This window comes from Miniopterus schreibersii (assembly GCF_964146895.1).
Source record: "Miniopterus schreibersii genome assembly, chromosome: 10".
In the NCBI taxonomy this organism is placed as follows: domain Eukaryota; kingdom Metazoa; phylum Chordata; class Mammalia; order Chiroptera; family Miniopteridae; genus Miniopterus; species Miniopterus schreibersii.
Genome location: NC_138110.1, coordinates 11,051,375 through 11,065,209, shown reverse-complemented (window position 1 = coordinate 11,065,209; position 13,835 = coordinate 11,051,375). Strand labels below are relative to the sequence as shown.

Sequence of the window (13,835 nt, the reverse complement as noted above, 5' to 3'; positions counted from 1 at the left end):
TTACCTATTTAAAATATTGTCTTTGTCAAGTTCTTAAAAACTATCCCAGAAGCACAAACTGTTCTTCAGGACATTTCTTCAGGAACAGATATTAGCCTCATTTTGTAGGTTGGAAAGCAGGAGAGCAACTTACCCAAGAATGAATGAATCAATGCCAGGAGGCATGAAGGGAGGCAATGGCCTGAGGCCAGCTGCTGTCTCCTGGGAGGTCCTGAGCAAAACAGATGAACTGCTTGTCCCTAAAACAAGATCCTAGCAAAACAATCCCCATATCGACACTGGATAGGATCAGATTTCAGTCACTGATAATTATATTTAAAGTAGAGAAGAAACTTCTAGGCAACACCACCAAAAAAAGACTAATCAGCATAAAAGTTTATTTAATTATCATCGTTACATGGGTTTCCCTGACAAAATTACGACCAGTGTGTAGACATACAACAAATTTCAGGCTTCTGACACTCAAGCAAATATGACATTAACACATGCACTATTCCTGTCTGTGGATCTAGCAATAAGGAACAAAGGTGTATAAACAGCCCCAAATTCACCCAGCTGCTGGGTCACTCAATGCGTATGGTAGGTTGCTCAGAGAGAAACCCAGCTAGTCTTCTCAGAGCTGTTGAAATCAACATGCTTCTCCTGTGCACTTACTCAGGTTCTTCCTTTATATGACTGACGGGACTTGAGTTTTTTTAAAAACCCTGTTATGAGCCAGAGTGTGCTGGAGTGTGGAAGCAATGGAAGGAAAAGCCCAGGGATCAAGGGCCCACGTCCCACACCACTCTGGAGAACGCAGTGCCAAGGTCTGCGCTCGCATGGGCACTTTTACACTGAGCAATACTTGCCCTTCCTGTGTTCCTCCCCCTGAGACAGGCATTACCCCATTTTATAATAAAGATACTGAGGCTGGCAGGACAGAGGCAGTAGCTAAACAAGATCCCTAGGGGGACAACTCATCTACTGTTCTATCCATCAAACCCTGAGGCCTGCTGAAAGTGCATGTCCCCTAAGTCCTAGAGAATTACCGTACTTAGAATTTTTTAAGAGAAAATGGCTTTACATGAACTTATCTTGCAATGGCATATGTTATGCTTCCCTCCAAATGCAAAGTCAAACCCAGGTGAGGGCTGTCCTACAGGGGCACATACATCCACAGGGTCACAGCACACTTCTGAGGGCCAGTGCTACAGGTGAAAAGGGCTGTGCCCATGGTGCTTCCTGGACCAGGTGTAGTGCCCAGTGTGCCAACTCCTGGCACAGCCGCGATCAGGGCTGCCATGGGGGCAGCTAGACTGACTGAAGGCTGAGTTTGCAGAGGAAGGGGTTCCTGAAGGAGCCCAGGTATAGGTGCCCGTCGTGCTCGTGTGCTTCGCTGATGTAGGGGGCCACCTGCCCGTCAGGATCATGCAGGCTTCTCAGGAAGGCGCCACTGTTGCTGAGTTCTAGGACGAGGGTATACCGTGGCACAAACTTCATCACCGTCTCCTGACTAAACAGCTGGAAGGGAAGCACAGTGTGAGCCGAGTTTCCCTACAGACTAAGATAATGCGAACAGATCCAACCTTTTAAAAACAAGACAACAGGCCCACAGTGGGGTTGCTGACAGTAAGCCCACGCCACCAAACCAAGGCTGAACTTATTTACAGTTTGGGCTCTCTCAGAAATGGACTCTGAAGCCAATCCGGAATCAACCTTCCGATCAGCACTAGTTAAGTCATCTGCCTGACAGACCCCTGCCATCCCCTAAAGGAAAGTGACCTTGCAACATCTACCCTGATTTATGCTTAGTGTGACATCCTTGTTCCTGTTCCCTTCTGCCTGTAAAAGTCCCTCATTTTGTAGAGCTCCTTGGAGCTGCTTTTTATCTGTTAGACTGGATGTTGCCCGGTTCATGAATCACTGAATAAAGCCAATAAGCTCTTTAAAATTTATTCAGTTGAATTTTATTTTTTAACAGACCCCACAGCCCCTCACCATCTACAAAGGGCCCAGCTCCTCTAGTAATAGGGAGGCCATATAGGGCAGAGCCAGGTTAAACCAGTTCCCTACTCCCAGCACAGGCTGTCCCACAGCAGGGCTCCCCCAACTTCCCCCCACCCCCTGAGCAGATACAGCCACAGTGCCTCCTGTCATTGCATGCAAGAGACAAGGTTAACCCAGTATAAGGACAGTAGCTGTCCAACAGCCCTTATGCAATACCCACCAGTCCTGCAACGTAGGAACCTCTGGATGACCTGGCCGAACACAAAAGTACAAATCACATCCAAGGAAGACACAACATGAGGCCAAGGCCTAGAGTGACATCGAACCCAAGAATGCGGGTTAAAACCAGCACAGCCCAGCTGGAATAAATGCCAAGCCCTCTGACTGTATTTAAGATAGTTCAGCTGTGCAAGGTGCAAATGATGGAGATCTGAAAGCAGTTCATGTTAAAGAAAAAAAACCTCACCAGGTCTAATGAACATGTCCCTGTCCTGAGACATGACAACAGCTCTAGACTCTCCTCGCAGCCAGTGCAGAGCTCAAACACACCCATGCTGAGCAGACACACCTTCTAGGAGCCTAGCCCCTGGCTCAGCCCGGCCAAGAGGCCCACAAGGCTATTGAAGGGTTTTAAGCAAAGAAAAACATAGTGAGATGCACAATTTCTGGCAGGGCAGGTAGGAAATGACGACTAAGGACACCACTGCATAAGATCAACAAATGAAAATCAATAGGCAGAATTTACCTTCTAATATAAGGGAAACAGCCACACAATTACAAATGTCCAATGAATAATGTCTCCTAGTCACTGGAAATGTTCAAGTAAACATACAAGTCGACTGTGTTCTAGAAGGTTCTATAGTGAATGATCAAAGTTGCACTATAGCTCAAAATATTCCATAAGGCTTCCCAGGATCCATGAAATCCCACCTCCCTTCAGCCATAGGTCCTCCTCTCTGCTCTCTCCACCTTATCCTTAGAGATCTCATCCCTTCTCGTTAGTTTAACTCGTCACTTTCCCAGAAGCTGACCGCTCTCCTGTGCCAGGGACCCCATCCATATTCTCTGTCACCAGGAGCACATCCCACCACTCCAGCTCTAGTTCATATTTATGGTCTCACTCTCTAATCACTCATTTATTCAACAGTAACTTCTAAGTGCCTACTGTGTGCCAGACACTGCTCTCAGTGCTGAGGATAAAGGAGTGAACTAAACAGAAGAAATTCCTGCTCTGCTAAAGCGCATGTTCCATCAAGGAGAGAGACACTCACTCACCACCCAGAGGCACACCCTTGCTGGAGAAAAGCTGACAGGTACAGGCACTGAACACTTCCTATACTCAGCTAAGGGCTTCTGTGCACATTCTCCTATTTTTCCAGCACTTAATGAAATGCTGTGTTTCCTCCTACTTGACAGATGGAGAAATTGAAGCAGAGGTGACATCTGCCAGGGTCAGGTGATGTGGTCCCCTTCAAAGCTCCTCTTCTTGCCCACCCTACCATTCTTCCTCCTCCTAGGTTCCAGGCTCTGACACCAACCAGACAAAGAGGGGGAATGTGTTATTTCCGAACAGATCAGAATTTTCTACAGTGGCCACTAAACTCAGAACAACACTGACAGCCATGGAGCAGCCTGACTGAGCAGGTGAATGCAGCCCCTCACCGGGGACCAGACACGGGGTCTGGCACCACATGGATTCAGTAATTGCTGCCTGGTACTGTTAAGTTACAAATATTTTAATATCTATTCAAATATTCAATATCAATTTCAAATACTATTCAGCCTATAAAATGGAGCTTTTCAGAAAATAAAATTTCTATATGAAGGAAGCACCTCTATCAGCAAGTGACTCACCCCCACTGTAAAAACACGTAGAGTTACACTCGGGGCATTTCATGGAAGCCACTGATAAAAAGGGTAGGATGACAAACATTTAAAGGCTGTGCTGAATGGCCTGCTGGCCGTTGGTAAGGGTGGGTGATTTTTTTAATGGAAAATATTTTGGTGTGCTAAGATGTCAAAGGGCAAAAATCCTCTGGAGAGGGGTGACTGACAGGAGGTTCCAAGAAGCAGGAGGGAGCAGGGCAGCATGGGGCCCACGGTGAGTGAGCTGACATGTATGGCCACAGGAAGAGGCACCAAATAGCCCTTTAAGGAGAAGCAGTGTCACCTGCTGGCAGGCAGGGGAAGGGGAGGTTGCAGGGCCTGGAGAAAGGAGAAGGTCTGAAAGGCATTCTTAGAGTTGGAAGAGCAAGGATGCAGGCAGGGTAGAGATGCTGAAAGGTCATGATGGTGAAGGTGATGATAAAACACCCAGACCAGAAAACCAGAAGGAAAAAACCAAAGGCTTCAAATGTTTAAGTTTACATGTCGGGCTGAAGAAAGGTGTTTTAAAGAAATCACTAAAAGTACTAAATATAAGCCAAACTAGAATTTTTAGAGCTATAAATCAAGAGATCATAATTAGATGCATCTTCTAATTATAGTTTTGGTTTTTAGAATTATAGTTTTCAGTTACCTTAAAAATCATTCTTTTAATGTAAGGTCTCTCGGATAAGAAATCCAACATCGAAAACCCTGGGTTGGCGCGAATGGATGGCATGCTGACCCAATACCCGCCAGAGCTGCTGGGCCGGATGTTGTCTGGGAATCCAGGCAGGTTCTCCACGAACAGGTCAGACCCTCCCTTCATCAGGCCAGACACGTAGAATCTGAAAAATGCACCCAAGCAGGTGTGAGCAGCAGGCCCCCAATTTAAGAAAATGATTTTAGCCAAGCACCACATCAGTCTTGGTTCCAATAAGTTTATGGCAACAACTATAAATATGTCGATTATGAACAAAGGTGCAGCTGCTGAAAGTGGCACTCATGAGCCCCGGGCCCAGCTAGATGCAGTCTAGGGAAAAGGTGGTAGGCCAAGACCCACTGATGGGGAAGGGACCTGGGATGCGCAGTCAGCATTACATTAAGACTCTCCCAGACTGCGACGCTCAAGTAGGCTGAGAAATGGGAAAAAGAAAACGCACCCCTGAGTTTGACGTTCTCAAATTCTCTCAGTGGACACCTCCATGCCCATCCTGGGCACAAGGCTCACTGGTGAACACTGACAGTTCAGCAGATGCTGCATGTTACCTTCTTATCCTTGCCATGGTCATCTCTGTCACCAGGATGAAGTCCTCTGCAGGAGATAGCTGCACTCCGTTAGGGAACAACAACTGGTCCAGTAAAACCTTTACTTCCTTGGTCTCAGTATCATATTCTAGCAGGCTGTGGGTGCCAACAGCAAAGGGTCACACACGGAGAGTCCACAACCCCCCTGCTGGGTTGGAGCCTTGCTCCTCTCTGGGCAGGGACCTGCAGAAGGGGACTCAGCCTCACACTGGCCCCTTGTGGTGCCCTGCTCAGACATGGTCCCAGGCTGACCGCTAGGAGCCCTTCCCCATCCAGGGCAGCCCCAGGCATCCTCTTCCAGATACCGTGCCCCCCCCCCCCCCGTCAGTTCTCTCACTGACCTGGGAGCTGGCTCAGCACCAGGGGGGCTACCATGGCTCCAGCCTCACATGAGTGCCCTTCAGGGGGACAACCTAAAACCCAGGCCTGCTTGTAGGTCTCTCCCAGACTGCCTAGACCACATCCTCACATGGACTGGTCTATTTTTTATTTCATCTCGTCAAAGAGAAAGTAAGATCACCTTGCTCTGTTTTGTTGCATCCCTCACCCGTTTCCAGAGGTCATTAAGGTCCTATCTGAAATGCTGAAATATTATGCTCAGAAACACTCCTAAGATTCCTAAAAATAACCAGTCTGCTAAAGTCACCCTGCCTGACTGACGATCTCACTGAGAAGATATGAAAGATACGAAATACACACTCACCGCCCATCATCTGTTCCCTCCATAAGCAGAAGCAGATAATCTCGTCTTTGCCATTTGCTGCTGGAATCCGTAAAATAAATCTTCCGCCCATCCCGAGTTACTGTAAGATCGTTCAGAAAGGACATTTTCCGCCCCTCAATGGGTGTGTCGGAGGAGAGCAACAATTTCACTTCACCTGCAGTAGCGAGGAAGGAAAGAAAGAAAGGAAGGAAGCAAAGGAGAGAGATTTGCTTTCATTCTAAGAACTTGTATCACAATAATTTCGAAATATTAATTAGCCTGATTTAAAAAGGAAAACTAAAATGAACTTCTCCATGCCCTATGTTAGAAGATGTATTCCTTTTTACAGTAAAATACAGTGTCTTCCTTCCTTTCACCTGTTAGCTGATGAATTTTTTTAGACTAACTACATTAGCAAAACCCTTCCTCTAAGGATGAGGAACTTTTATTGAGACAAACTGACTTAAAAGTCTTAGGTAAAAGGCAATTTTCTACTTGTTTGTTTGAGAGAAATATAGAATGTTGTTCTCATCTGCTGTTAAAGAAAGAAATAAGAGTAGTAAGCTTTTTAAATAGAACAAACATGTATTGAGGGTGAAGCTCTTTCCATGTATAGCATTTAAACCCTCACAACAATCCCACAAGGCAGGCATTATCAGACCATGGAAGACGGACGTGTGCACAGGGAGGCTAAGTAACTTGCACAGTCACAGAGCCAGAACTGGCACGGCAGACCTATGCAGTCGGTCTGCAGTGCCTGAACCCAGGGCCCCACGCACCACCCATGATAACAAACTCCTCCACAGCATCACCCTCCCCTGCCAAGGCACATACAGTGAATGTTATACTGCTGGTCAAGGTGACATCATGACCAGTCAGGGGAAAGGAACAGGAGGAAGAGATAGAGAAAAAAAATGAAAAGACATAGAGATGAAGAGTAAGGATAAGAGAAGAATGAGAGGCAGAAAACAGCAAGACAAGATGTTAAGAGATACACAATAACAAAGATGGAAGGAGGAGGTCTCATATCCTCAAAGTCCTCTTGAGACCCGTGGCCAAAACGCCCGAGGAAATTTGGGTACTGACTAAATGCACACAAGTAGGGATTTGCATGGTGTTTACACTAGCTGATATTTGTAAAGCAATGCTTTCAGTACTATTGAATGAGTGAGAAATATAGTCTCCAGTTGACTGTATTGAACAAATTCTATTAAATCCACTTATGCACATATTGTTTAAAGAATCTGAAATTATTACAGAAGGTAATAAGATATTGTCACATACGTTTCCAGGGATTTACTTCAAATAGTCCCTTGTATGCGTCAGCCACAAAAAGGGTCCCGTTGGGCCCTACCCGGATGCCCAGGGGTCTCCCACAAGTAGTCTCGTCAGCTTGGGTTTCTAGGGAAACAAATGGACAGGAATCGGCAGCTGGTCTAAGATTCTGTCTGTGCCCCCTTTAGTGTACAAGCACCTCATCCAACCATCCCTTCCTAAACAGGCATAGTGCTGTCGAGAACAAAAAAAGACCATGACATTGGAGACAGACTGCCCCCCAGGATTCCAGCCCCCTAGAATTTAGGACAAGTGGCCAGCATGTCCAGAGAGACCACCTGAGAATCCAAATCTGGACATATACACAGCAATTGGTACCCAAGAATCATGTTCACATCAGCATCCCGAGACTTGGACAATTAACTCTGGGATGTCATCAGGACCAGGCCTCAATTCCAGAATCACAGAACCTCAGGAGTTGGGAGGTGAATCCCAACAGCCTGATCTGAATACTCTTGCCCATCTAGTAGCAAGATGGTTTTCTTTCTACAGGCATAAAGGGAGAGTTCTATTTTATTTCTTAGATTAATTTTCTTGCTCTACTACCTACACTCTTTAAAAACCTGTGGGGACCTGGCTGGTGTGGCTCACTTGGTTGAGGGTCGTCCCTTGCACCAAAAGGTTCGATCCCTGGTCAGGGTGCATGCGGGAGGCAGCTGATCGATGTTCTCTTTCACGTGGATGTTTCCTTCTCTCTCTCTCTCCTTTCCCCTCTCTCTAAAATCAGTAAAACATATCCTCAGGTGAGGATTAGAAAAAAAAAAAGAACAAAAACCTGTGGCAATGCCTATTTACTGCAGGGTGTTCACTGCAGGGTGCTTATTGCAGGAATCCTTACTCCAGGGTACCCACTGTGGGGTGCTGACTGTGGGTACTTACTGAAGGGTGCCCACTGTGGGGTGCTTACTATAGAGCGCTTACAGCAGAATGTCCACTGCAGGAGTGCTTACAACATGATGCTTACTACAAGGTGCTGCTGCACAGTGCTCTCTGCAGAGCTGGTACAGCAGAAGGAGGGGTGCTTGCTGCAGGGTGCTTACTAGAGGGCACTTACAGCCAAAATATAGAGTGGAAAAAGGCAAGAAGAACCAAAAGTAGAGTATGATTCCATCCCATATAACCATGGCTGGCTGTGAGTATCCACGAACAGAAAGATATCTGAAAAGTTATTCATTAAAATGTTAACAACAGTTACAGCCGAGAAGACTCTGGGGTGATTTTTACTTTCTTTGTACCTTTGTGTTGTTCACATTTCACAATGACAATGCATCATTTTTAAAAAGACATTTCAGCTATTAAAAAATGATAAGAAGTCAGGACTATTAGTGTTTAAACAGTAAGATTCTTCTACTCTAGTTTTCTAAAATTGGAGTGACTTTGGGATATTTTCACTTTGGATGATGCTGCTGAAATTCCTAAGAAGCTAATGCAGGAATCACATTTAAGCAACCAAGTAATGACGAAGCCAACTGCTTTGCCATAGTAGCACTCAGACAACACCTATTAATCTTCAAGTTACCTCAAAAGTGAGCATGGGCCTCTGCAGAAAGGCAAGAGGCGGGGCTAAGAAGTAACCAGCAAGTGCCATGGCCACTGCCTAGCTGGGAAACTGCGATGAAGGGTGACAACCAGGCACCATGAGGTCCAAGGACCACCGGGAAATGAACAGCATGTGATAATACCCTAATCAGGCTCTCTGCCAGATGATCAGGGCTCTTTTTCTCCAAGGGTGCACCTGACTTACACAAGGCATCTGGCACCTTTCTGAATGACTGGAAGAGACATGCGTGGGCAGGGCTGTCACTAACTTACCACACAGGCCCGGGCCAAACCGGGCGATGGTCTCTACTTCTCCATTTTCAAGTTTTATGATCCGGCCATCTGCTGTACCAGTAAACATCACATCTGTTAAAAAAATATAAAAGAATAAGAGTATTACTGGCTTAGCCTGAGAATTGTGATCATGTTACCTTCTTCTACAACATACATGGCTGGTTGGTGTTTTCATCTCTGGAGAAGAAATGGCAGTTCTGAAGATGAAGGAGAAGCGATGTCTGGGAACAAAAAGTTCTTAAAACGTGCAGCAGTAAAACTGTGGAGTTCTGGGGCATCTGCCTGTGGGCTTGAACCTAACACTGAAGCATGGGTGCAGCAGACACCAGGCAGTGATAAAACCATGAGCATTATCTACTCTCAGAAGTGTATGGGCCCTGGGGCTGGCACTCAGGTACACGTGTTCATGTCTGCCTCCCATCAGCATCTGCTGTTGAGGCTGAGCGTATCCAACTAAAAGGCAAAAACTGGTAGGAAGTCCCTCAGGATAAAATAAAAGCACATTAGGTGCTCATTTCAGCAACACATATACTAAAATTGGAAAAATACAAAGATTAGCACGGCTGCACACAAGGATGACATGCAAATTCATGAAACATTAAATATTTTTTAAATATATATTATAAATTCTAGGGCAACCACTGAAAACAACTTTATAAAAGTAACTGATATGCTAAGAAAGAACAGAAAATAGAATTATAAAAACTACAAAAGGTAGAGAGAAGACAAAATTAGAAACAAAGAACAAGGGCAATGAATAGAAAACAGTAACAAATAAGGTAGCTACTAATCTAACTGCACCAATTCTTACTCTAAACATCAATGGTCTCAATATGCCAATTAAAAGAGATTTTTAAAAGTCAGAGTAGATAAAATAAACAGTAAGACCCAACTATATGTTGTCCATAAGAAACTCACTTTAAACATAAAGACACATATAAATAGAGGCCTGGAGAAAGATATGTCATGCTAAAACTGAACAAAAGAAAGCTAGAATCGCTACATTAATTTCAGACAGCCAACTTCAGAGCAAGGAAAGTTGTCAAGGGGGAAAAAACACATGACATTACATAATGATAAAGGCTCAATTCTCCACAAAGACACCTTTAATGTGTATGTGCCTAATTGTCAAAATACATGAGGTAAAGTAAAACTGATAGGATTGCAAGGAGAAATAGATAATCCACTATTAGAGTTGGAGGCTTCAGCATCCCTCTATCAGAAATGGAGAGGTCCTGCAGACAAAATCAGTAAAGATATAGTTGAACTAAACAGCACCATTGATCAACTGGATATAATTGATATCTATCAACTAGGTAATCCAAACATACCAGAATATGCATTCCTCTCAAGTTCACATGAAACATTCACCAAATTAGAACACATTCTGGGCAATAAAACACACCTTAACAAATTTAAAAGGCTAGAAATTACGTAATTCCTGCTCTCAGATCACAATGGAATTAAACCAGAACGACAGAAAGAAATCTGGAAAAATCCCCAAATACTCAGAGATTAAATAACACACACTTCTACATAACACATGGGCCAAAGAAGGAATCTTGAGAAGTTTTTAAAATTTTGAACTAAATAAAATAAAAAACAATTTATCAAAATTTGTGAAATGCAGTGCTTTGAAAGAAATTTTCAGTACCAAATGCATATATTAGAAGAGAAATCTAAAATCAACCATCTGAGCTTCATCTTAGGGAACCAGAAAAAGAAGAGAAAGTTAAATACAACATAAGCAGAAGAAATAATAAAAATCAGAGCAGATATTAATGAAATTGAAAACAGGAAATCAATAGAGAAAATCAACAAAACTAAAAACTACTTCTTCGAAAAAACCAATAATATTGATAATCTTCTAGCCAAACTAAGAAAAAAAAAAAGAACAAATGCAAATTACCAACCTCAGAAATGAAAGAGGGAACGTTGCTACAGACCCCATGGACATTAAAAAGATAATAAAAGAATATTATGAACAACTCTATGCCCCAAATTTGACCATCTAGATAAAATGAACCAATTCCTTAAAAGACACAGTCTGTCTTATTTCTTCTTATATGAGTTTTGACAATCTTATTAAGTGTATATCTATTGGAGAAACAAATCAATAATTAATAACCTTCCAAAACAGAAGACATCAGGCTAAGATAGGTTCACCAGTGAATACTACTACCAAACATTTAAGGAAGAAATGATATCAATTCTCTACAATCTCTTCCAGGAGACAGAAACAAAGGGAACTTCCTAGTTTATTCTATGAAGCCAGCATTGCCCTAATATCCAAACCAAAGTCATTATAAGGAAACTATGGACCAATATCTCTCATGCACAAAGATGCAAAAATCCTCAACAGAATATTAGCAAATCTAATCCAACAATGTATAAAAAGAACTATATACCCAAGCAACTGGAATTTATCCAGGTTGTGCAAGGTTAGTTCAGCGTTTGAAAAATTTCAATTAAGTAATCCATAATATCAATAGGCTAAAGAAAAATCACATGATCATATCAGTAGATGCAGAAAAAGCATGTGACAAAATCCAACAGTTGCATGATAACTTTCAGCAAATTAGAAATAGAGGGGGAACTTCCTCAACTTGATAAAGAACATCTATTTAAAAAACAAACAAACCAACCAACCATGAAACACTACAGCTAACATCATACTTAATGGTGTCAAACTAGAAGCTTTCCCACTGAGATAAGGAGCAAAGCAAGGACGCTCCCTCACCATTCATTTACAACACTATACTAGAAGTCTTAGCTCATGCAATAAGACAAGAAAAGAAAATCTATACTAATTGGGAAGGAAAAAATAAAATTGTCTTTGTTCACAGATTACATAATTCTCTATGTAGAAAATCCAAAAGAAACAACAACAAAACCTCCTAGAACTAGTAAGCAATTATAGCAAGGTTGCAGGATACAAGGATAATATACAAGTCAGTCACTTTGCTATATACCAGCAATGAACAAGTAAAAGTTGAAATTAAAAACAGAATACCATTCATATTGGCACCCAAAAGAATGAAATATTGAGGTCTAAATGTAATAAAATATGTACAAAATCTATATGAGAAAAACTATAAAATTACTGAAAGATCAGAGAACTGCATAAATGGAGATATCCCATGTTTATGGATATGAAGATTCAATCTTGCCAAGATGTCAGTTTTTCCTAACTTGATTTATATATTCAAAGTAATTCCAATAAAAATCCCAGCAATTTATTTTATAGATATCCACAAACTGATTATAAAGTTTAAATATGGAAAAGCAAAAGACCCAGAATAGCCAACACAATAATGAAGAACATCAGAGGACTGTCACAACTTGACTTCAAGACTTACTATAAAGCTACTCTAATCAAGGCAGTGTCATAAAGGAAAAATAAAAAAATAGATCAGTAGAACAGAATAGAGTACAGAAACAGAACCACATAAATGTGGAGCAAAGACAGTCTTTTCTACAAATGGTGCTAAAAAAATGACATCCATAAGCAAAAAAAAAACACACAAAAAAACCCTAGACATAGACCTATAGACCTAACAACGCTTCACAAAAATTAACTCAAAATCGACTTAAATGTACCATGTAAAACTATGTATCTCCTAGAAGATAACATAGGAGTTAACTAGTTGACCTTGAGTGTGGGGATAACGTTTTAGATAATGTTTTAAAATTGAAAAGACACAATCCATGAAAGAAAGAATTGATAAGCTGGACTTTATTAAAATTAAATGTTTCCACTCTATAAAGAAACTGTCAAGAGAATGAGAAGAGAAGCTATAGACTGGGAGAAAATATCTGAAGAAAACACATCTGATAAAGGACTGTTATCCATAATATGCAAAGTACTCTTAAAACTCAACAATAAGAAAATAATGCAATTTTTAAAAAGTCGAGAAGACTTAACAGATACCTCACCAAAGAAAAAATCCAGATGGCAAATAAACATGAAAAGATACTCAACATCATATGTCGTTAGGGAACTACAAATTAAAATCATGAGATGCCACAACACACCTATTAGAATGGCCAAAATCCACAGCACTGGCAACATCAAATGCTTGTCAGGATATAAAGCAAGAGAAACTCTCATTTATTTCTGGTGGGTATACAAAATGGTACAGTCACTTTGGAAGACAGTTTGGTGGTTTCTTACAAAACAAAATATACTCCTACCATAAGATCCAGCAATTGTGCTCCTTGGTATTTACCCAAATGACTTGAAAAAATGTCCACACAACATCTACATGCAGATATTTATAACAGCTTTATTAATAATTGCCAAAACTTGGAAGCAACCAAGATGTCCTTCAATCAGAGAACTAATAAACTGTAATCAGTGGAACCTCAGTTCTTGAACTTAATTCGTTCCGAGAGGCTGTTCAAAAACCAAAGCATTTTTTCCCCATTAGAAATAATGTAAATTAAATTAATCCATCCCAAAGGATTCCGTTTTTTATTATTATTATTTTTTTTAATCCTCACTCAAGGGTATTTTTTCCATTGCTTTTCAGAGAGAGTGGAAGAGAGAGAGAAACACTGATGTGAGAGAGAGACATTGATTGGTTGGTTGCCTCCCGCACACGCCGACTGGGCAGGGGATCAAATCTGCAACCAAGGTATGTGCCCTTGGCTGGAATCAAACATGGGACCCTCCAGTCCACCGGCTAATGCTTTAACCACTGAGCAAAACTGGCCAGGGCATGATTTCCTGCTTTAAGCTTTCTTATATACATACATATCTAATGTACTATTTAATCTATAAATAAATACTTTAAAAACAAAAAGC

General features: G+C 42.0%; 1 protein-coding gene across 1 annotated transcript in view; it reads right to left on the bottom strand.

Annotated features, from left to right (window-relative positions):
• Positions 1-353: 353 nt before the first annotated feature.
• APMAP (adipocyte plasma membrane associated protein) overlaps positions 354-13,835 on the bottom strand; it is a 36,203-nt gene continuing 22,721 nt past the window's right edge. The window contains exons 4-9 of the mRNA XM_081148625.1: positions 9,008-9,100; positions 7,145-7,261; positions 5,861-6,035; positions 5,119-5,253; positions 4,505-4,697; positions 354-1,500 (exon numbers count right to left, since the gene is read on the bottom strand). Coding sequence (XP_081004751.1) covers positions 1,291-1,500; positions 4,505-4,697; positions 5,119-5,253; positions 5,861-6,035; positions 7,145-7,261; positions 9,008-9,100 — 923 coding nt within the window. The 3' untranslated portion in view covers positions 354-1,290. The remainder of the gene's footprint in view (positions 1,501-4,504; positions 4,698-5,118; positions 5,254-5,860; positions 6,036-7,144; positions 7,262-9,007; positions 9,101-13,835) is intronic.